At 30.5% G+C, this 23,072-nt stretch overlaps 1 protein-coding gene across 1 annotated transcript in view; it reads right to left on the bottom strand.

Moving 5' to 3' along the window:
• Positions 1–1,366: 1,366 nt before the first annotated feature.
• LOC113389597 overlaps positions 1,367–23,072 on the bottom strand; it is a 35,846-nt gene continuing 14,140 nt past the window's right edge. The window contains exons 13-24 of the mRNA XM_026626617.1: positions 21,386–21,471; positions 20,549–20,709; positions 17,749–17,970; positions 15,266–15,639; positions 13,344–13,495; positions 11,114–11,308; positions 9,166–9,642; positions 6,655–6,875; positions 6,477–6,586; positions 3,732–3,944; positions 2,001–2,084; positions 1,367–1,539 (exon numbers count right to left, since the gene is read on the bottom strand). Coding sequence (XP_026482402.1) covers positions 1,367–1,539; positions 2,001–2,084; positions 3,732–3,944; positions 6,477–6,586; positions 6,655–6,875; positions 9,166–9,642; positions 11,114–11,308; positions 13,344–13,495; positions 15,266–15,639; positions 17,749–17,970; positions 20,549–20,709; positions 21,386–21,471 — 2,468 coding nt within the window. The remainder of the gene's footprint in view (positions 1,540–2,000; positions 2,085–3,731; positions 3,945–6,476; positions 6,587–6,654; positions 6,876–9,165; positions 9,643–11,113; positions 11,309–13,343; positions 13,496–15,265; positions 15,640–17,748; positions 17,971–20,548; positions 20,710–21,385; positions 21,472–23,072) is intronic.

Below are 23,072 nucleotides of genomic sequence, written 5' to 3'. Positions count from 1 at the left end.
TCAGTATTAATATTTAATTTATAACTAAAATTAACTGATTTTCTAAATAAACTTTGTTTTGACCAATTTTAATTTCAAATTCAGAACTAGATAAATTTATTATTATAATAAATGTATTATTTTTGTCAGTAATTTATCAATAATTATTAATGCTTAAAATATAATAATAAATTCATACATAAATCTACACAAAAATAATTTGTTTTATAATTATGGAAAATGATACTAAAATTTTTAGAACTTACCTCCAAACATTTTGTATTTTTTTAAAATTTCACTATATTTAAAATATTTTTCACTTTTGACACACTATTAATATATAAACAATCAATCTTCCAAATATTTTCATCAACATTTAAGTTCTCGATTTTTGCGATTTATTCTGTATATTTATATGTATTTATTATTTATGATTGTTTAATAATTTGATAGAAATAAATAATTTATATAATTAATAACAATTGTCATGGTTGTTTGCAGAACAATCATTGACTTCAAACTGTCTCTTCAACTAATAAAGAAATTATTCTTATCAATCACAAGTACTAAATAAATATACAAATGTATATATATATATATATATATATATATATATATATATATATATATAATCACCTATCTATCACTATTAAATCACAAATTCTGATTAAATTTTTATGACATTTAATAGTTCTTTTAAATACATTTTTAGTTACTATTGGAATTACATATAGTGCCTTACATGTTCATTCAAAACAAAAAAAAAATAATATTTTTAATAAATATTTTAATATTGTTTATGTTTATCCTATGGAAAAATGCCGATTACAATTACCATTTCCTTATCTATGACTATTACAATTTCTCTAAAATTGAATTTCTGGCTGAAATTTGTGATAAACTAAAGATCATATTAGAAATAACTTTGAGATTAATTATATTAATTAAATTTTAATTAATTTATCACCACCATCTTCAGTGTTATTATTGTTTTAACGTAAGACACTGACTTAATGCAATAGTGTAAACTTGTTCGAACAAGCATACTTTATGTTTCTCCATTTGGACCCTATCTCAAAATCAGTACATTTTTGCTGATATGACGACTGTCACTACCCCACAACTACTTTTCCCTATTAAAACAAAAAATAAATGTCTTTTATAAGATTTTATTTATCCAATAATTTAATATTAGGTCACACTTTTAAAATTACATACATTAAAACTTGTACACAATTTTAAATTTAACTCAAGAAACTAAAATTACAAATTAAATTAGACGTACACAATTTTAAATTTAACATAAAAAACTAAGATTAAAATTTAATTTAAACGTACATAATTTAAAATTTAACAAAAACAAATACTATTTACTATCTCCTTCTACTTAGGCGGGATGTACGCCCCGTATTCCGCCAGTGGCGTCCGTTTGCTGCAGCTTTTTTGCTGCTGCGTCAACTTCGGAGACAAATTCTGCTGCCGAAATCGTTGGCTTGTTTTTGCAAGATTTGCGAAAAGTGTAGTAGACGACTAGGAGAATCGAAACTACTACGAAACAATCTGGTAAGAGGATAGATGACACATTTTTATTTGAGAATTATAAGTATAAAGCATAAAAATGTTATGGCAAGGCCATGTTACGCTCCAACTTCCATACATTATGCTACTGAATTATACTGACGAAATGTCATGTATTTGCTGTGCATTCAGGCTTCAGACACATAAACTGCAACGTCACTCGTATGTTATGAAGCTGGGTCAGAAAGACCCTGTTATCTAACATCGTTTTTTGGCATTTGTGCGGTTTCTAGGTTAGGTTTTCTATCTGATAACCTAAGAAATACGCCTGACTGCACAGCAACCACATGGCTTTTGTCAATATTTAGTATGGAAAGTTCTTCATAACATAGCCTTGCCATAACATCGGTCCATAAATTTCGATTTCGGTTGATCAAGTGATTTAGAGTGCATTTAGGGAAGTTAGGGAATTTTAACTAGTTATTATTATTATTATTACTAACCTATGATAATAGTCCTGAACCAATAAGAGTACTTCAACATTTCTTTCTCCTGAAGCTCTTTATGTCTTCTCGCCTGCTCCATTGCTGCAATAAATAATGCAATTTTTATTAAACAAATTATTCAACTTACTCAAACTTATATAGATAACTTAGCTGTAATCTTATATATAAAAATGGAGCTCTCGATAAAATGATCCGTTAAAACTCGAGAACGGTTAAACCGATTTGGCCAGACTTAAGTCTTGAAAAAGCTAATTAGTAGGTTGATGGAAAGGTGAGATAATATTTAAAATTCGCGTAGAAACTTTACATTTTCAGTTTGAAATTTTTTGTAGAAGCGTATTTGAATAAAGCAATAGACGGTGGCTAATACGTCAAATGTCAAATGTTTTTGACAGATGATGTTCAATTTCGTTTAATAGGATGTTTTACGTGAATATTATTTAAGTACGTAGTTATATTTAAACACAAAAACGCTATCAAACGAATCGCAAGTGTTACTAGAAACTCAAAATATCAACTTTTTTGAAATGTTAATATGAAAATGCACTTTTTGGCGTTGTAGCACTCTTTTTGTGCAAATCATATTTTTATATATAATATATCAAAGAATATACATCACAGCACATAACACATCAGACAACCAACTATCAGAATATGTCTAGAAAATTTAAAAAAAAAAAATAAAAAAAAACAAAAATGCGATTCTGTTATCAAGGCGGAATAGAGTGCATCATTGAGTGAAATATCCCATTCAGCATCGCCATATAGGAATTTATAGGATATCAGTATTTTTTACTTTTAGCAAAACCAAACAACATACATCGCAGCACAAAAAAATAGTGCAATTTTGTTTAAACAAAATATTCAACTAATTCAGATTTATATAAATTCTGATCAGATTTTATATAATTAACCCGATCACTCGACTGCTGTGTTATACACATATATGAAAATCTAAACAAAAATGGATTAATCTTATATCTTTTTATCAAAATGCATCATCGAGTGAAATATTCCCTTCAGCATTGCAATATAGGAGTATTTATTTGACTTTCAGTATGTATTCTGTGGAAATCAAATAAAATACACCGTAGCACATGATACATATCAGACAACCAATTATCGAATGTTTAGAAAGAAATATGTTTATTTGCTACTTTTTCTAAAAAAATCCATCTGTCCTTGTTTACCCCATATGGGGCAATACCCAATTTCTCATTTTTAATTACGAGAGGTTTCCTGGACTAAAAGTTCCATTATTTACCCAATGTCCAACACAAATTTAATTGGCACATTTTTACAATGATTGGAATAACTATGAATTTAATTTATTTTTTGTAAAATTCTAATCCCTTCTAACTTAATATACTTTTTTATTATCTTATTTTTTACATCGTTGCTAGTGTAAAGTTTCAGCTGGTCCTTTTTACCCCAACCATTTTAATTAAATTTGTATCTAGTGAATGAAATAGAAGCAATGTCATCAAGGAATTCAAAAAAATATTGATGGGAGGTGAAAAAAACTAAGTGTGAGTGTGTCCAACCCCTTCTACTTGGTTCCAATCAAAGTATGGAAAAACCTGTCCGGGAATGTTTTCCCAAATTTTCACTGCTATCAAATATATAGTTTATGATTACATAGCATACACACACAGTCAATTTTAATAAGAAAAAATCCAAACAAGAAATCTTACTAATTGTTGATATAATTTATCGATTATATTATACCTGCATATCCTGTGCCATGAATTATTCTATCAGATCTAGTTTCATCAAATGAGTCAGGATTATTCAAAATATCGGAATTAGAGCTGAACCAGGGTTTTCTGAGGCGATTGATAATATCAAAAAGACGACTGCCACGATTTTGTTCGGGGAAGTCAGAATCTTCTTCGTTTTCTGATCCTGGCGATAAGAAGAGAACAGTTTCCTGTTTCTTATCTGAAATGGTAAAAAAAATGAGTAAACTAGTGGTGTATGGCATCGTGCCTTAAGGCAAATTGCTGGAACTTCCCGTACCGTAATGAAATATTCGAAAAATTTTAAACGTTTTCAAATATATTATCACAAACACTGTAACTCTCATTATTTTTGCTATCTTGTTATATCTGAGTAAATCAAATGTACATCATAAATCAATTTATCTCCAGAACATTAACAACAATCGTCATTTCATTTCGAATTCAATTTAAAAAAAAATAGTTGCCTTAATTTACACAAAATTAAAAAAGTGCTTCCGTATAGTCACAGTCTAAACGCATTTGCAAATAATTCTAAGCGACATTTTCACTTATACTGTGCTTAGCTTGACGGTATTTTCACATTTTTCAATAGTTTTCACAAAATTGGAAAAGTTCTCCAGTACAAAAACAGTCTAAACGCACTTGGGTAAACATTTGTACTAGAGTGGCGCTTTGACTGTGCTTAGACTGGGTAAATTAATCCAATATTGCAAAAATATTTTATGAAAAATAAAAAAAGGTGTAATAATTTTTTATCCTCGAAATCAATTGTTTTGTCAATACAAGCAGAAAGTTTTTTAGATCATTCAAATCGGACACTCAGTTAACTCAAATACTGCCATTTTTTGCACATTCAGCTCTGTATCTTCGAAATGACGGGATCTGCCTTTGCCAAAAACTAATCACCTCTTTTCCCAATCATTACAAATTGAATGTTTTTTAGATCATTCAAATCCGATACTCCATTCTCTCACAAACTCGATTTGTATTTTCTGCACTCTTTGCTGCGTATCTCCGTAACGGCTGGACCTACCTCTGCCAAAAACTAATCAGCACATCTCCCTATCAATAGGGATCGAATGCTTTTTAAACCATTCAAATCGGTTGATCCGTGCGCCCGAAAACGGGGACGAAAAGATGCGGACATACAAAACACACACACATTCACACACATCCATTTTTTCTGAGATATGCCAAAATGTTCAGAAACCTTCAAAACGTCGAGAAATGCAAAATTATTTCATTTTTGATTTTTGGCCCATTACTATAATTACGGGAAGTTAATAAATAGACATTTTTACCGTTTCACTAACAAGCATAATATAGCGTTACCATGACAACGCTGGAAAACACAAAATTAGCAAATCGGATTTTCTGGCTAAAATACAACTTGTCCTTCGGAAAGTACATGAGTCATTATTACATTTTTATTATACATAATCATAAATATATTTTAATATTATTATTAATATTGTCTTCGGCTATAAGTGAATTCAAAAGTTTGGCAGATGACAGTTTTGATTTGTTTTCAAACGCCTCAAATATTTTCAATGTCATACAATGATAAGAGGTTTTTTGTAATTTTTTCGGTGTAAAGACTGTTTAAACGTAAGACACTGACTCCAAGCAATGATGGAAACTTGTTAGAACAAACATACTTCAACCTTTTCCCTTTGGACCTTATCTCAAAACCCGTACACTTCAGCTGTTATGACGAAGTTAACATATTATATAAATTCTTGATAGCTTTTAAGATAAAAATAGTTTATTAAATTCAAAAATTCCATTTTTAGGTCAAAATTATATGATATTTTATTAACTTCCCGTAGGGCAAGTTATAGTAATCGCAAAAAAATCGAAAATCAAATTTTTTATATATCTTTACGTTTCAAAGGTTTCTGAACATTTTGGCATACTTTAGAAAAAATGGATGTATGTGTGTGTGTGTATGTATGTATGTACGTGTGTGTATGTATGTGCGGATACAAATTTTCGTCGACGATTTCGGGAACACGGATCAACCGATTTGAATAATTCAAAAAACATTCGATTCGCATTGATAAGGAGACGTGCTGATTAGTTTTTGGCGAAGGCAGGTCTAGCCGTTCCGAAGATACGGGGCAAAAAATGACGAAAACGGCAACTCAGTTTTTAAGAGAACGGAGCGTCCGATTTGAATTTTTCAAAAAACATTTTACTTGTATCAAATTTTCATGAAGGCAGGTCTAGCGGTTTCGGAGATCTAATGATAAAAGTAAAAAAAAGCCATTTGGCGGTCAAAAATGATCATTAGACATATGCACATTAAATTATCAGGTATTTCATAGAGATTTTAACAATAAGTATAAAAATTTTTTATATTTCTATGGGTTCCGTACCAATGCTTATCCGTTAGACGGCGGCGCGGCACTTGCGCGCTTTGACATTTCGTCTCTATGCAGATAAAGCAGTACGATTGCTTTGAAAAACAGTTCAGAATTTCCAAAAAATGTCAAAATGAAGAAAACATTTTTCTTTTCAAAAAAAAAATTGTTTTCAAAAAAAGTCAAATTTATAGTTTCTCAAAAATCTAATTTTTTGAAGTAAACCATTTTAAAAAATGTTACCGTTTTTAAAAAAATAATAATTTTTGGTACGCGAAGTTTCAGCAATTTGCCTCAAGGCACGATGCCTTAATTGCCTGAAGACAGAATTCCACTTACAGCTAGTTTATATCAATATTACAACTTACCCAAATTGGAATCTGGTGTAGTAGCAAACATACCATCGTAAACATTGTCTCTAGATCGTGTGGCCCAAGGAAAATGATTAAAAGGGAAAATATCCTCAAAACGTGGCCTGCTGCAAATACACAACAAGAGTTACAATTTTACACCAAAATATATATACCACAATTTTATTTCACTCGCCTATTAAGAAAACCCAAAAATCCACTCCCAAAATTATTCTCTGGAGGTGCATCTGGTGGTGCAGAAGTCTGGAAAAGAAACAAAACTTCCTGGTCATCTGGTGCATGGGTTTCATCTTCATCACTATCCCTTTGTAGAAGGAAACTGGGTTCTTCAAAATCAGGTGGTTGTTGGCTGAGTGTTGGGAAGTGACGTTTTGGTCGAGATTGTAGCTTCAGTTGCTAAAAAACAGAAGAAAATTTAGATATATATATATATATATATATATATATATATATATCCACAAAGTCTAATAATCGGGCATAACATCAATAAAAAACATAAATCTTATATTTCATTCATCTTTCAAAAATTTATTTTAAATCCATATGTTTCCGCTATAATCATATTTATCATAAAGTATAAATATGCTCTGCTATCATAGTTTTAAATTGCTTCGGATTTCTTAGACATAAAACTTATACGTACTACGGATAACAAACTATTACCAAATTGGTACCAAAAACCAACTAACTCTGGACGTTACCTTAATTATTTTTCTTATTATCCACTCAAAATAAAAATAGGTACTATAATAAATCTAACTGACCACGCAATACCATACATTAAAGAATTGTATATTCCTTGGAAAAAACTTTTTTATAAATCTGGACCCCGACTTGTAAACAATTTTAGTACAACGACTAGTACTATTTTTACCAAAACAAAAACCCCTTTTAATATCGAAACGACTTAGAAATCTTGTTTATCAAATAAATTGTCTAGATTGTAATTTAATTTACATAGGAGAAACAAGCCAGAACTTAATGAAACGTTTACAACAACATAAAAATAATTAAAAAAATTCGAAGCAATTTAAAACTATGATAGCAGAGCATATTTATACTTTAAAACACAGTATGGACTTTTCTAACCCAACTTAAAAATCTGAATTATCTTCTATGTTTGTGTATAAGCTAGAAATGCCATTTATAATATAAAAATCTAGAAGGTCTGGGTGTTTGTTTCTGTCCGTAGGCCAATAAGTTGGTCTTCCAGTCGATAAGAATGAATAATTTTTCGGTATTTTGGTATTTTTTCATTTTAAAACCGGAATACCGGTAAATTACTGGTATTTTTATTATCTTAAACAAACCTATACAAAATTGAAAGTTACTAGTACAAATATAAAAAAATGTATATACAACTACAACTATATTCAACTAAACAATAAAAACAATAAAATAAATATCCAATTTAATTAATTCATTATCACTATCGAGTATATTGAGTACTTTTCACCAAAAACAAACTTATGAGTAAGAAAGACCAAAAACTCATAAAAGATCATATTACATTATTATAATAAACTGTATTGTCTGTATCCGATGTGTTAAATTAGCACAATCTCCAATATTTTAAAAAAATATTTTTTACACTAATTTGAGATCGGATACTTTGTCGATATTTATAAATAACTAGCAAACCCGACGAACTCCGTTTCGCCACCAGATGGTTTCGTGATAAAAATGAAGAAATTTTTTGATTGTTTTATATTTGAAAAGGAAAAATTTGATCAGAAAGGAAAACCCGACTTATTTTTATATATATAGAAGATAATCTATTTGCAATTATTTAAAACAATTATTGATTATTTTTATTACTCGAATTTTTAATTACGGTGCGTGAAGTTCCAGCAATTTGCATTAGGACACGATGCCATGCACCACTAATTTTCTTAGCTATAAACCTTGCGGAGCCCGAGACCTTTCCAACGAATGCAAAATTGCCGAAATCGGTTCGTACGTTCTGGAGTTATTTCATCAGGAAGGAAAACCCGACTTATTTTTATATATATAGAAGATAAGTTACTACAATTGTTGAGTATTGTTATTTAAAACAATTTGATGCTTCTATAGTATTTTCAAACTTCAAAACGTTTTCGAACAATAATATTTTATAATTGTAATAAGGAGTAAAAATATTTAGTAATTATCATAATTATTATGTACAAAGTTAGAAAAAAATAAAGATCACGCAGGGGTAATCTATATGATATAAAATATTTTGGCGCAAATATCACTTAAAAAACTGTTACATTTTTACATAAGATGAAACAAGCATAATTATCTATCAGCCCAATTCTATTTATTGTAACACGATATGTAGCCCTTAGTAAAGCAATAAATATTCAGTTGAGATAATATTTGACATTTGTTTATCCTACCTATAGAATCACTTGAAGATATAGCTGTTTATATGCGATTATGGATTTTAAAGATAAATTTGTTCCGAGAAATTTAAACTTTAACGTATTATGTATCAGATAGCGCTTATGTAAAAATACCAGTATTTTTGGGGTAAATACCGGTAAAAATATCGACGAAAAATCGGGCGGTTTACCGGTAATTCGGTACACCGGGATACCGGTATTGCATTCCCTTGTCACCACCCACTATAAATCTGGGTCATAATGTATCAAAAAAAATTTCAAGAAATATGATAATAGACTTCAAAATAGTGTGCACTTACTTCTGCAAAGTCTTCGTCTTCAGGAATTGCTTTGGCTTTCTTGCTGGTCTTGACCACATCTGCATTTGTGACATTCAATTCAGCTTTAGCAGGTGCTTTTTTGTTGGTCTTTACCAATTCAACATTTACATCTTTAGCAAGTTCCACATCATCTTTTCCAGGTGCCTTCTTTACTACATCTGCTTCAACTTCAGCTTTACTATCATCGGCAGACTTCATCAAATTTTCCAAAGTTTGTTTTATTTTTGCAACATTAGGGTCATCAGCTTCTTGAATGTTGGCAACTAGGACAAATTGAGGCAAGGTATCTTGATTTTCTTGGTTTTGCTGGTCTTGGAAAAATTGTTGATCAGACATTTCATTTTCGGTGGCTTCGTCGGTTATGATCTGGTTTTGGGATGTGGTGAAGGTTGTTGCATCGGATGTGGATTGTTCAGTTGAAGGTGAAGATGGCTCTGGGGTGCTTGGTGTGATTTCCTAGGGAGGAAATAATTTATTATGAAAAAATTAATTGGAAACTTGTTATAACAATTCACAAACTCATTGATGGTTTGATAGTCTTGGTCAGGGCCAAGTTTTTGGCTCGATTTGAGTGAGCAATTGATCAAAATTTGGTTTGTTCATGCACTAGGAGTTGACAAATTTTAACTATAGTGCAGTAAATGGAGAGGAAAAAAGGGTATAACCCCTGAATTTTTTTTACTGTGCTCCAAATTGCATGAAATTTTAGAATTAGGTTCATCTTAACCTCAAGTTCAAAAGTGAAAACAATTCGGGTTCCGGCACTACCCCCGGGGGGACCGCGAGCCCTTAATAAATGAGTGGACATTGAACCGTGTTATAGCTAGAAAACTTTTTTAATGTTAAAGGATATATTTAAAACATATTTTTTATGCCTTTACTTCAACCTCTAAATTAAGAAAATAACACTTAAAAATAAATTCGGTATGATATAATAAGAATTACGTATAAAGTAAATATTTTATGGTTTCTATCTTGATTATCAAATGTTTAACCCTTTATAGACCCCTTGATAAAAAATTGTTTTAAAAAATATTTTGAAATTGAAAGAAAATTAAGAAATTCTAAATGATATGAATGTTATTTCATTTTTTTCGAAAATAATTACCATATACACAATTTGTTCAACTCTTAAAACCACCCTTGAATAAAAACAGTTAATATAACACTAGTACCCAGTATAATTTAATCTAAACTCGTATATTTGTTGTTCCTTGTTACTGCAATTATTAAACTTTCATTTGACTATAGTGATGTAAAACTATATTTATTTATTTAACACGTTGACCTTTCAGCCATAAGATACTTTACTATAAGAATAAATCGCCTGGCAAAATTCTGTACCATGAAGATAGATATATTTCATGATCTACATAGTAATACAAAATTTTGTATTAATAATATATATATATATATATATATATATATATATATATATATATAGTCAATAGTTTTGGGCACGAAATACTGCCTACTTATACATTGCTCGAAATATTTGATGGACACAATTTGACAAAAATGCAATTAGTTTTTGGGTCATAACTTCTTTAATTTCTACTTCATCACAATTTGTAATATACCATTTGAAAGGTTAATAAAAGGGCTTTTAGTGCCCAGAAAATCGAAAAGTATTAGTTTTTTGAAAAACTATGATAGACATTTTTTGCTTATAATTAGTTCTTCTATCGGTTTCTGACGTTATTTTGAAAAATGTAATTAAGAAGGGATGTCATCCCACCCGAATTGTTTTCACTTTTGAACTTGAGGGTAAGATGAACCTAATTCCAAAATTTCATGCAATTGGAGCACAGTAAAAAAATTCAGACTCAAAACGCTCCGTTTTCTGCACTACTATACTCGACCAGGTTTGGCTCCAAACAAACTGGTATGAAACCACCAACAATAAACCATCAGTTATTACTGTTACCACTTTTTTTCCCTCAGTAGTCATCTCACTGCTACTGTCTCCTTCGGTATTTTTAGGAGTGATAACAATCTCCAAAACACGACTTTGTGGTTGATCAGAAGCACAATTCTCAGCTTTATCCATGTCATTGTCATCAGCAATGCAAACCAAGTCAGATTCTCCATCATGCACATCAGGATATCCACTCTGTTCTTTCTAAAAGTGAACATGGATGAAAAATTGGTAACAAGTGGCTAGAAATTATATAGTATTATATTCTCAATTGAGTAATTACATTTTTTCAAAATAACGTCGAAAATCGATAAAAAAAGCTAATTATAAGAAAAAAATATCTTTTATAGCTTTTCAAAAAAACTAATATTTTTCAAGTTACTGGCTAATTGATATATTTTGCTTCGTGAGCTATCATGCAAATAAGCACATACAATGTTTTTTTTCCTTTTAAATCAAATGGTTTAATGAGCGCCATTTCCACCAGAATTAAAGTAATTCACATTCCAACTAGAATTTACTTCATTATAGACATCTTGATGAATTCTAGCAGATTCAGTACTTTAGTACAAACTATTTTCAGAAAACTCACGATTTTATAAAAAAAAAAATCCAATTTTTTTTAAAATTGAACTTATTTTCATTATATCTCAAGAATAATAAAAGATACGTATAAAACCATATAGATAAAAATAAAAGGAATCTTTCTGGATTATTATTGTGTTTTATCATTTACCTGTCACACAAAAATTGACAGAGTTATGATTGTTTAAAGAGTGCGCGGCCGCACAATCAGAGACTCTCTTGAGCCCTTTAAAAAACCGTTCGCCATTTCAAAATGAGAAGAGTTACGAAAAAAATTATGATGAAAAAAGTTGTAGCCCTTTTATTAACATTTCAAATAGTATATTACAAATTGTGATGGAGTACAAATTGAAGGAGTTATGACTCGAAAACTAATCGCATTTTATAAATCATTCTTATAGTAAAGTATCTTGTGGCTGAAAGGTTCACGTGTTAAATAAATTGAGTATTTTCCGATGTGTAAATAATCGACCCAATACTTAAAAATTCAGATTCATTCCATTTCCATTTTCAGATACAAATTTTTATGAATTTTTAAAATTAATGACTTTGCAGACTCATAATATTTTAGTAATTATGATGGTTATGATCATGGAATTTTATCAGAATCGAACGTTTTTTTCAACAACTAATTACGTAAATGCGGTCCGGTCGATATATTCGAACAGTTTAGAACGAAAATTTTAGTACCGTTCTCCGAATTTCAAAAAACGGCTTAGTCTATCATTGAAAAACCAAGTATTTTCTGATAAAACATAAACTTTTTTTGGGAAGTTAAATACTTCAATGACACAGGAACAGTCAGTCAGTCCCTCATTGTTCATAGTAGCATAAATTTTAGAAAAACTACAGCCGTCATAAGCTATAAATGCTTTAATAAATGTGTATATTGAATTTGAATTGTTTGTAGAAATCTTGGAAAATTGATAAATAAATATTGATGACAAATAAAAATTTCTTTTAGGTTTATAATTTTTTTGTGAGAAAATTTTGCCCTACCTGAGGAGGCCTCTAAAAAAATTTTGATACGGGGCCCCGCCAATGCACGCTACGCCCCTGAATAAATAATATACTTTTATTTTATTTATAGTTTTATTACTATAATCAAATAAAAGATTAATAGTTGCAGTAACAACAACAACAAATATACGAGTTTAGACAAAATTATACTGGGCACTAGTGTCATATTAACTGTTTTTATTCAAGGGTAGTTTTAAGAGTTGAACAAATTATGGATATAACATTTATATCATTTTGAATTTCTTAATTTTCTTTCAATTTTAAAATAATTTTTTCAAACAATTTTCAATCAAGGGGTTGTTTTTAAAGGTCTAAAAAAGGTTAAAAATTTGATAATCAAGATAGAAAACATAAAATATTATTTACTTTATACGTAATTCTTATTATATCATACCGAAATTTATTTTTAAGTGTTTTTTTTTAATTTAGAGGTTGTTTAGGGTTTTCACGGGGTTGAAAATGATTGTATTGCAAGATAAATGTATTCAAAAATATTTGTAATTATATCCTTCAATATTAAAAACGTTTTCTAGCGACAAAACGGCTCAATGTCTACTTATTTATTGCAGTACAGTAAAAAAATTCAGATGTTAGACCCTTTTTTCCTCTCCATTTAATACACTAATAAGCTCACCTCAACTTCTGCATTCTTCAAAACACCTTGGCTAGGAATTTCGTCAAATATTGGTTCATAGGGCTCTTCTGTTTCTGTTTTTGGGGTGCTTTGAAGATTATCTCCAAAAGTTTGAATATTGATGTGCACGAACGAGTTGCTATCCGAAGGTGCTGATAAAAAATTATACATGGTAAAAATTTATACTTGAATCAGTGGACATTTACAATGGTCAGATTAGGGTTTGTCGGTTTTCAAAAACCGGTTTTTGGCGAAAATTATGGAATTCGAAAACCGGTTTTTTAGTGAAAAAGTCGGTTTTCACTGTATAAATGAAAAATGACAAATATAGCCAAATATAATAAAAGATAGATGAAAGCGTTTTGATTCTTGAAATCATATCGGTTCAATAGCATTTGATATCTTATCAGTCTGCAATGGTTCCCAAAAGGTTTTGTATATATTAATTTAGATTTTTGTACCAGTGCATGTATTAATTTAAATCAGTGTGACTTCTTCTTGAAGAAGTAACTTCCTCTACTCAAACTTAAAAAAAAGAGTTTTGAACCCTAGAAGCCACAAACTAAAGAACAAAAAACTTAGAATCATTATACCAGGCTTTGAAAACAATTAAGCATAATTTGGTCGCTAATTGTTTTTAAGGGGCACAACTAGTGTGAAATTTTGAAAAAATCGATTTTTATTTTTTTTTTTCATATTTTGATAGATAACACTTTTAAAATTAACATATTAAAATTTTAAATCGATATCTCAACTCAAGTTTGAGTTACAGCCATTTAAGAAGTATACATATATATAGTATATAGTACACCGATCATTTTATCTTTAAACGCGTTTTTCTCGAAACATCATTTTCCGAATTTGCTGCAGTGATTACTCAAAAACGAATGATCTGATCACTATCAAATTTTTTTTACATGTTCTGCATATAGTTCTCTGTAAAATGAACTATCGATTTTTTGATCAGATCAAAAATCGAAATTTGGCAGTCGAAAAACGACTAAAATTTTGGGTAAAATTCGACTTCTTTTTAAAAACGCCGCCATTTTGTCAATTTTTGATTTATTTTTTTTTATCGTAGTTCATTTTAGAGACAATATAATCTAGTTTGACGAGAATTATTATTTTTTTTATTTCATCCACGTAGAAGGCCGGAATCACTGCAGCAGTTAAGGGCCTTTTTTTGTCGCGCCGTTGGATATCGACGATAACTTAAAAAATATTTAATTTTTTTTCTTCAAAAATTTTACTATGTATTCTTAAAGCATGTATAAATATACTTCTAAAATTTTGAAATGATTGATAGAGTAGTTTTTTCAATATAAATTCCCAAAAATCACCTTTTTTTAGGCGGTTACACTAGTTGTGCCCCTTAAAACAAAAATTGATATTAACAAGTATGTATCAACATGTATCTGATATTTTTTTATCTCATGATTTTTTTTATTTAAAAATGTATTAATTTTATTTATTCGAAAATATTCCTTACACTATCATAAAAATATTTTCATTCTTATATGTGAAAATGATGCATGAATAACGAATAAGTATTTTCAAAGTTATTTAATCAAGATACACTATTATTTTTTAGTTCTACTGAGTAAAATTAAAATAATTTTGTTTACTATCCATAAAATTGAACAACAAATAGATTCAGTCAAATTCTGCTCTAAATCACACTAAATGTGCGGATAAATTACAGGATGTTCGAGCAAAAATTTATTAAATTATACTGCGGATAAATACGGATAATACTATTAAATTAATTTATACTGCGGATAAATTACGGGATGTTCGAGCAAAAATTTATTTTCTATATAAAATTCGAAACCGGTTAAAACCGGTTTTATAGTAAAATTAAAATTTGAAAACCGGTTTTCTGAAATGTCGGTTTTTGTATAAACCCTAGATCAGATTCTTACTAGTTTCCTGAGTTATGACCTCCACGCCACCACCAAAAATGTCGTCATCCTCATCAGATTTTGGAGGTTCATCCTTCACAGGTTCACCATCTTTTTTATCCTCTTGTGTCGGGTCCATTGGTGGTCTGCGTACTGCAAATAACATTTTTCTAAAGAACATTTCTCGATTGAAAGCAGGGTGTTGTCTGAAAGCTGCCAAGGCGATAGCCTCCTGGACGGCTGGTGAATCTGGATCAAAATTAAAGTGTCCTATTTGGGATTGATCAGATCCTGGTTGTTTGTCTTTGGATGCTTGATCGGCTTTGGCAGCAGAAAACTCGTCCATGAGCATTTCCATGATGCGGGAGATGAGGAACTGTTTGGTCATTTCGCGCCTAAAACATAATAGAGAGATACAGTATGTGTTAAGCTCCGGAACGGCTGGACTGATTTTGATCGAACATTTTTTAACAGATAGTTGATGTGATGGGGCGTAACGAGCTACGTTTATTCTTTAGGCGCGACATGGGTGTAAATCCGTACAAATGCAACAGAAATTGTTACGTCAAGGTCAAGTAAAAGTCATTCGCTCTCGATTTGATGGTATGATTTCTATACGGGTCGATTCTGATTGGTCGTATTTGTGCGAGGCTTTTTGGTATGCGTGACTTTATACGTGCGTACGTCACCGAAAGCGTGAAGCATATTGGTCAATTTTTATGTCAAAACATTTCATGGTTAAATAGTATCATTTGTAAATTGTTTTTCAAACAATTTTTGTGCGTTTCTAAACAAATTGAAGTCTTTATATGGAAGTTCAAATACTTCATTTGACTCTTGCAAAAGATCAGTTCTTGTCACATTATTAGTCACCTTATATGCAGAATCATCAATTTGCAATTGGCGTGATTAGTTGCTTTATCAGAAAAAGTTAATAAATCATGAGTTAATAAAAAATGTCAGGTTCGGAAAAATTTTATCCCGTCCCCGATAAACAATTGTAGTGCAAATAATGAAACAAATGAATCTGCGCTGCGTAAGAAATGTAAGTTTATTGAAGTAATTTGTATTATTCGAGTTTTTCGAGGTTACTATATACCTTTGGGGTTATTACTAAAATGGAAAATATTTTTATAGGCAAGGCACTACAGTTGCTCAAAGAATGAAACTCTATCACCAGCGAAATAGTCAAAACAAACAAGCAAACAATAAAGTATGTTGATTTCAATTGCAATTTCAATTACAAACACAATTACATGATAAATGAAATTGTGAAAACAATATTTCTTTATTGGAAATTTAAAGAAAGTTTACATGTTTCTCTGTTATTATGCCTATGAAGAATAATTTTAATTTTATATAATAGTAATTTTAAATATTGACGCATGTTCAAACCTTTTACAAACTCTGAAAGATCAAGATTACATCGTCAAACAAAACAACTGCAGGAAAATAATCGGTTAATTTATTGCTTCTTTAATTTAATTTAATTGCTAATTTTTGTTAGAAAATCTTGAGCCAAGTATCAATTTAGATGTTAATGTCGACACCATTGACATAAGTAAGAATCTTTTTTCGCTATTTGACTCTATTATTCTATTAACTATTATTTTGTTATCTTTTTAGATGAAAGTACTGCTGTAACTTTTTCTGATACAGCAACTACATCACGTCAATTCCAAATTAATGATTCTGCTTATAATGTGACCAATAATGTGACGAGAACTGATCTTTTGCAAAAGTCAAATAAAGTATTTGAACTTCCATATAAAGACTTCAATTTGTTTAGGAATGCACGAAAATTGTTTGAAAAACAATTTACAATTGATAGCTTTGGCTGTGTATGTTTTGTGTGTGATCGACTTTGGTTTCAAAGTGACTTAAAAATATCAAATAAAACTCAAAAACAAATTCTTAATAATGGTTTTTCTGAATGTTGATTCAAATAATCAGGTTGGATGTCAAACTCGTCGAAAGGTATTAAATTCGGGTAAAATTCCCACTTTGTGTAAATTTAACGGGTTTGTATTTCCACCTATACCAAATTATCTACCTAAACTAGATACTGTATCTGAAAGATTAATTTCACCTAGGTTGTGTTTCATGCAAATTAGACGATTGCGACATGCAAATGGACAATTTGGAATATTTGGCCAAATTATAAATGTGCCTGTTGACGTTAATAATATGGTTAATTTATAACCTCGTAATATTGATTATAATCATTGCATTAACGTTCACATAAAAAAAGAAAATGATACATAGATCAAGCTATGTGCAGGACTTGATAAATAAAACAAATATAAAAGTATGGCTTCAATATTTTAGGCAAGACAGATATTACAGCTATTCAAAGAATGAGATTATATCGCCAGCGAAGCAGTCAATGAATGTATGTTAATTTCAATTACATGAAGTTCTTCAAGCACAATTATTACATGATGAGTGAAGTTACGAAAACAATATTTGTTTAGGCGTTGTTTAACTCTTTTTTTTATTTTTACCTCTTGTCATCAGCCTGGCCACCGTGTTCCTTGTCGGCTTCGTGGACAGCCTGAGCCAGAACTGTTGCAACCGTGGTTGCAGAAGTGGTCATATCTTCATTTTCTGCATCCTGTCGCATTTTTTCCTCGTTTAGTTTTGCTGCAGCAACCAGCATTGATGTAAGTCTTCCTGGACACTGGTTGTCGAAGCACTGGTCACCGTGGTATGTGCATCTCCTAACCCTTAATAGATAGAAAAAATAGATAAACTCACTGTAATCAAATATGATAAAGGACCAGATGACATTCAAGGGGGGTTGTTTGTTTTTTATTTTTTTGTTGTTTCGGTTTTGAGATTTTTTGATATTGTGAAAGATAAAACCCTTAGAATCATTTAAAAAAAAATCATCTCAATATCTATTTTTTTGACGAAGTTATAGATATATATATCTCTATACGTATGATCCTCTGGAAGCGTTTTTTTATCGCTCCGCAAGCTATTGTATGCCATCTGCCTCTTTTTCATTATAATACCTCATGCACATGATCTTTTTAATATGTCAGCATCTTTGAACACCATGGTGTATTTCGTACATTAAATTAAATGGTGTATTTAGTACATAATATTTAAAACTTCAAATACGTTTTTCTCAAATTGACTTTTTTCAATTTGGTGCCACAAATTAAAAAAAACTACAAGTCGGATCGACTTGCATTTTTTTTTTAATTTGTTCACCACTGCAATATCTAGTCCCCCTACCTCAAACAACTTCATAACACAACGCAGAAAAAATTTGCAAATATCTGGTCCCAGAAAAAGCCAAAACAAAAACAAATACCTTGCATTTTTTGTCATAAAAATGAACAGCCCCCTTAAAAAAAAACAGCAAGAAGAAAACATTCATAAGATGTTGAATTAGATGTAGTGCATTAAACGGAGCGTTTTGGGTTTGAATTTTTATACTTTGCTCCGAATTGCTTGAAATTTTTGAATTAGGTTTATCTTACCCTGTAGTTAAAAATTGAAAACAATTCGGGTTCCGCCAACACGCCCCGGGGAATGACACCTCTTCTCAATTGTGTAATTACATTTTTTCAAAATAACGTCGGAAATCGATAGAAGAACTAATAAGAAAAAATGTCTTTTATTGTTTTTCAAAAAAACTGGCCACTAAAAATTCATATATTTTTGGCCTTTTTCTTCAAATCGTTATCATGCAAATAAGAAGCATATACGATGTTTTTTTTTTCATTTAAATCATATGGTTTAATGAGCGCCATTTCCACCAGAATTAAAGTAATTCACATTCCATCTAGAATTCGCTTCATTATAGACATCTTGATGGATTCTAGCAGATTCACTACTTTAGTACTTCCGGATATGTGTAAATAATCGATTTAGTAAAAAATAGATTAATTTATGAGTCATTAAAAGTATTCCGAGTGGATTTATAACACATATTTGAAAACGAACAAACACATTAACTCGGAGTATTTTCTAAAAGCAAATTTTCAAAAATCAATAATTTTTATAATTGAGACAGTTCTTTGCAGGACTTTAATTGTTTATTATGTTCATTAAGACCAAGTACTCTATCGTTATACCAAGTAAATCGTCTAATTTTAATTTTAACAAACGTCAAAAAAACTACTCATTTTTTGAACTTCGATAAATTTTTAAAATTAAACTACTTATTGCAAGGCCGTAATATTTCAATAAGTTGTATAAGACCATGATATATATCGCTAAAAAAGTTTTATCAAAATAGGCCTAAATTTTTTATCCAACAGTTAATTACAAGAAAACGGCTCGGTAGATTTTCACCTAAAACTAATCAGTATCATTCCCAACTAATATCATTCGAACAGTTTTTGATTTTTTAAAATCCATTCGGTAGTTTGAGCTTAAATGTGGAAGAAAAGTTTAACACTTTTTTTTCAAATTACAAAGAAACGGCTCGGCAGATCGTCTCACGAAACTGACAAACTATAGTCCTCATTGAGATACATCAAATGGGTTTGAAATTTCTGAAATCGGTTCAGGCGTTTCTGAGGGAACGTCGATGAAAGGTCTAATTTTGACAAATGTCAAAAGAACGATACTTATTTTTGCAAACTTCGACGAATTTTTAACTCGTAGGACCGTAATATTTCAGTATGATCTATTCAATACTTATTACAATAATATTTCATAACTCATATTTTCAACACTTTATTACAAGAAAACAGCCAGGCCGATCATTACCAAAAACTAATCAGCACGATTCCCAACCAATATCTTTCGAACGGTTTTTGAATTTTCAAAATCGATTAAGAATTGCGGGCTAAAACGTGGACGAAAAAATTTTCACTTTTCTGCGATTTATAAAGAAACGGCTTTGCCGATCGTCGCACAAGCAATAGTTCTCATTAAGATACATCGAATGGCTTTTAAATTTTTGAAATCGGTCCAGCCGTTTTTGAAAAAACGTCGATTTACGGCAAAAAATCTGTTCATACACACACACACACACACACACACATACACATACACACACACATACACACACACATACACACACATACTTTTTCCAAATTTGGTCTCATTCGATTCAGAATGGCTTGAAACGTCGAGAAAACACAAAATTAGCGAATAGATTTTTTTTGATGAAAATGTATTCTTAGGAAAGTTAAAACAGCAAGAGAAACACATTTCTAGAATGACGACTTAGCTGTTAGTTTTACTGAACATAGTCAGATGAGAAAGTTGTTTGTTCGGTTTCCACAATATAGTTGCTAAGCTTTGTGTTTTGTCCTACTAATTTTTTTTTCAAAAACTTACAATGCCCTGATGAATCTTTGAACTCCTTCCCTAGCTTCTCGTTTAGTTTCGGGTTTCTCCTGAATTTGTGCATATCCATCCAAAATGACTTGACCTACATCTTTTGGTTTTTCACCATCTGACTCTGTAGACTCTGTTGTGGGTTGATCAGTCCCTGCATTCTGAAAATAATAACAACTAGTTGTAAGATGCAGCTATTTAGGTAAATGTTTATGAAATTTTAAGTAAGTTCAAGTATCAAAACTGAGGGACCGATTCTGCCGCATAACAGACCAATGTTATGGCAAGGCTATGTTATGAAGAACTTTCTATACTAAATATTGACAAAAGCCATGTGGTTGATTGTAATTTAAATTACATAGGAGAAACAAGCCAGAACTTCATTAAACGCTTACAATAATATAAAAACAATTCAAAAAATCGCAGACTATTCAAAACTATGCTTGCGGACCACATTATTACTTTAACACACAGTATAGACTTTCCTGACCCGACTGTGCTACAATTCGAACAACATTTATTTAAATAATTATAGAAGGATTTTTTTCTAACTATTTAGGTAACAAGGTCTTTTTGACCCAGCTTCATAACATACGAGTGACGTAGCAGTTTATGTATAAAACGCTTGAATGCACAGAATAAGGTTGTCAAATATCTCCCTTCCGCCTTTTTGTATTATAAACCAAGAGCAAAAAGCGGAAGGGAGATATTTGACAACCTAATACATGACATTTTGACAGTATGCAGTATGATTCAGTAGCATAATGTATGTTAACATGGCCTTGCCATAACTTTGGTCTCTGTTATGAGGAAGAATTGGTTCCTGAATCACTTTACCTCACTTTTCTTCATGAATCTTTTGTAGAATTGATTAATGTCCATCTTGAAAGCAAATTCTTCGGGTGATCCAGGTTGCACCGGGGCTAAAAAATAATATTTTTATAATCAGTAATATTACAGAGATTAAAAAAATAATTTTTTTACAGAATTATGACGTTAAAACGATTTTGCAGTGTTCGAACCAAACTACTTGTTTTATGCGGGAAATTGTGTTATTCGGGATATAGTCAACTCACGTACTCACAAAAATCGTTATTGAAAAATAAACTAGCTGTAAGTGGAATTCTATCTTAAGGCAATTAAGGCATCGTGCCTTAAGGCAAATTGCTGGAACTTCCCGTTCCAAAAATTATTATTTTTGTTAAAAACGATTGACATTTTTGAAAAAAATTTACTTTGAAAAAAAAGATTTTTGAGAAACTATAAATTGGACAAAAAATTACTTTTTTTTTGAAAAAAAATTTTTTTTTAAAAAAAATATTTTTTTTAATCTTTTTTTTCTAAAAATTTTTTTTTTTTTTATTTTGACATATTGTGGAAGATCTGTACATTTTTTTCAAAGCAATCGTACTGCTTTAACTGCATAGGAACAAAATATAAAGCGCGTAAGCGCCGCGTCGCTGTCTAACGCATAAGCATTGGTACGGAACCCATAGAAATGTTAACAAAATGTATAGTTATTGTTAAAATCTCTATAAAATATCTGATAATTTGATGTGCATATGTCTAATGATCATTTTTGACCGCCAAATGGCTCATTTTTTTTACTTTTTCCTCCATGCCTTCGAAACCGCTAGACCTACCTTCATGAAAATTTTATCGATTCTTCATCTTGTCAATGCAAGTGAAATGTTTGTTGAATTATTCAAATCGAACGCTCCGTTCTCTTAAAAACTGAGTTACCGTTTTCGGCACTTTTTGCCCCGTATCTTTGGAACGGCTAGACCTGCCTTCGCCAAAAACTAATCAGCACGTCTCCTTATCAATACGAATCGAATGTTTTTTGAATTATTCAAATCGGTTTATCCGTGTTCCCGAAATCGTCGACGAAAATTTGTATCCGCACATACATACACACACGTACATACATACATACATATATACATACACACACACACACACACACACACATACATACATCCATTTTTTCTAAGGTATGCCAAAATATTCAGAAACCTCTGAAACGTAAAGATATATACAAATTTTCATTTTTGATTTTTTTGCGATTACTATAACTTGCCCTACGGGAAGTTAAAAAATAATACAACAAATTGATATTTATCCTTAAACTTATTAGTAACATATCTAAACTATCAAGAATATTTATAAAATTAATATTTGATTTATAAGGTGAAAGGGTGCTCCATGGTTAACTGGCTAAATGGCAACTTGATATCAGGCAGCAGCGATATCTATTGTCACTTAAAAATATAGATCAAATATATGTTTCTAATGAAAAATAAGTCAATTTTTAGGCATTACGGTGTGAAATGGCAATGAGAAATACCTAACATTTTGTTTCCTAGAGCAGTACCGCCCTTTATTTTTTTATAAGATGGAAGTGAAAATTTGGGGCAAAGAGCCTAATTTCAAAAGTTCGAATAAACAAGAGTGTTAAATATTTCTGTTAGATCTTTCTCTGTTACAGATTGGAAATTTGTTGAAATTCAATAAATAATACATT

Source organism: Ctenocephalides felis, unplaced genomic scaffold, assembly GCF_003426905.1.
Source record: "Ctenocephalides felis isolate EL2017-DRISC unplaced genomic scaffold, ASM342690v1 CF-g0.4_SCAFFOLD_03573, whole genome shotgun sequence".
Classification (NCBI taxonomy): Eukaryota; Metazoa; Arthropoda; class Insecta; order Siphonaptera; family Pulicidae; genus Ctenocephalides; species Ctenocephalides felis.
This window is presented reverse-complemented; position numbering and strand designations above follow the sequence as displayed.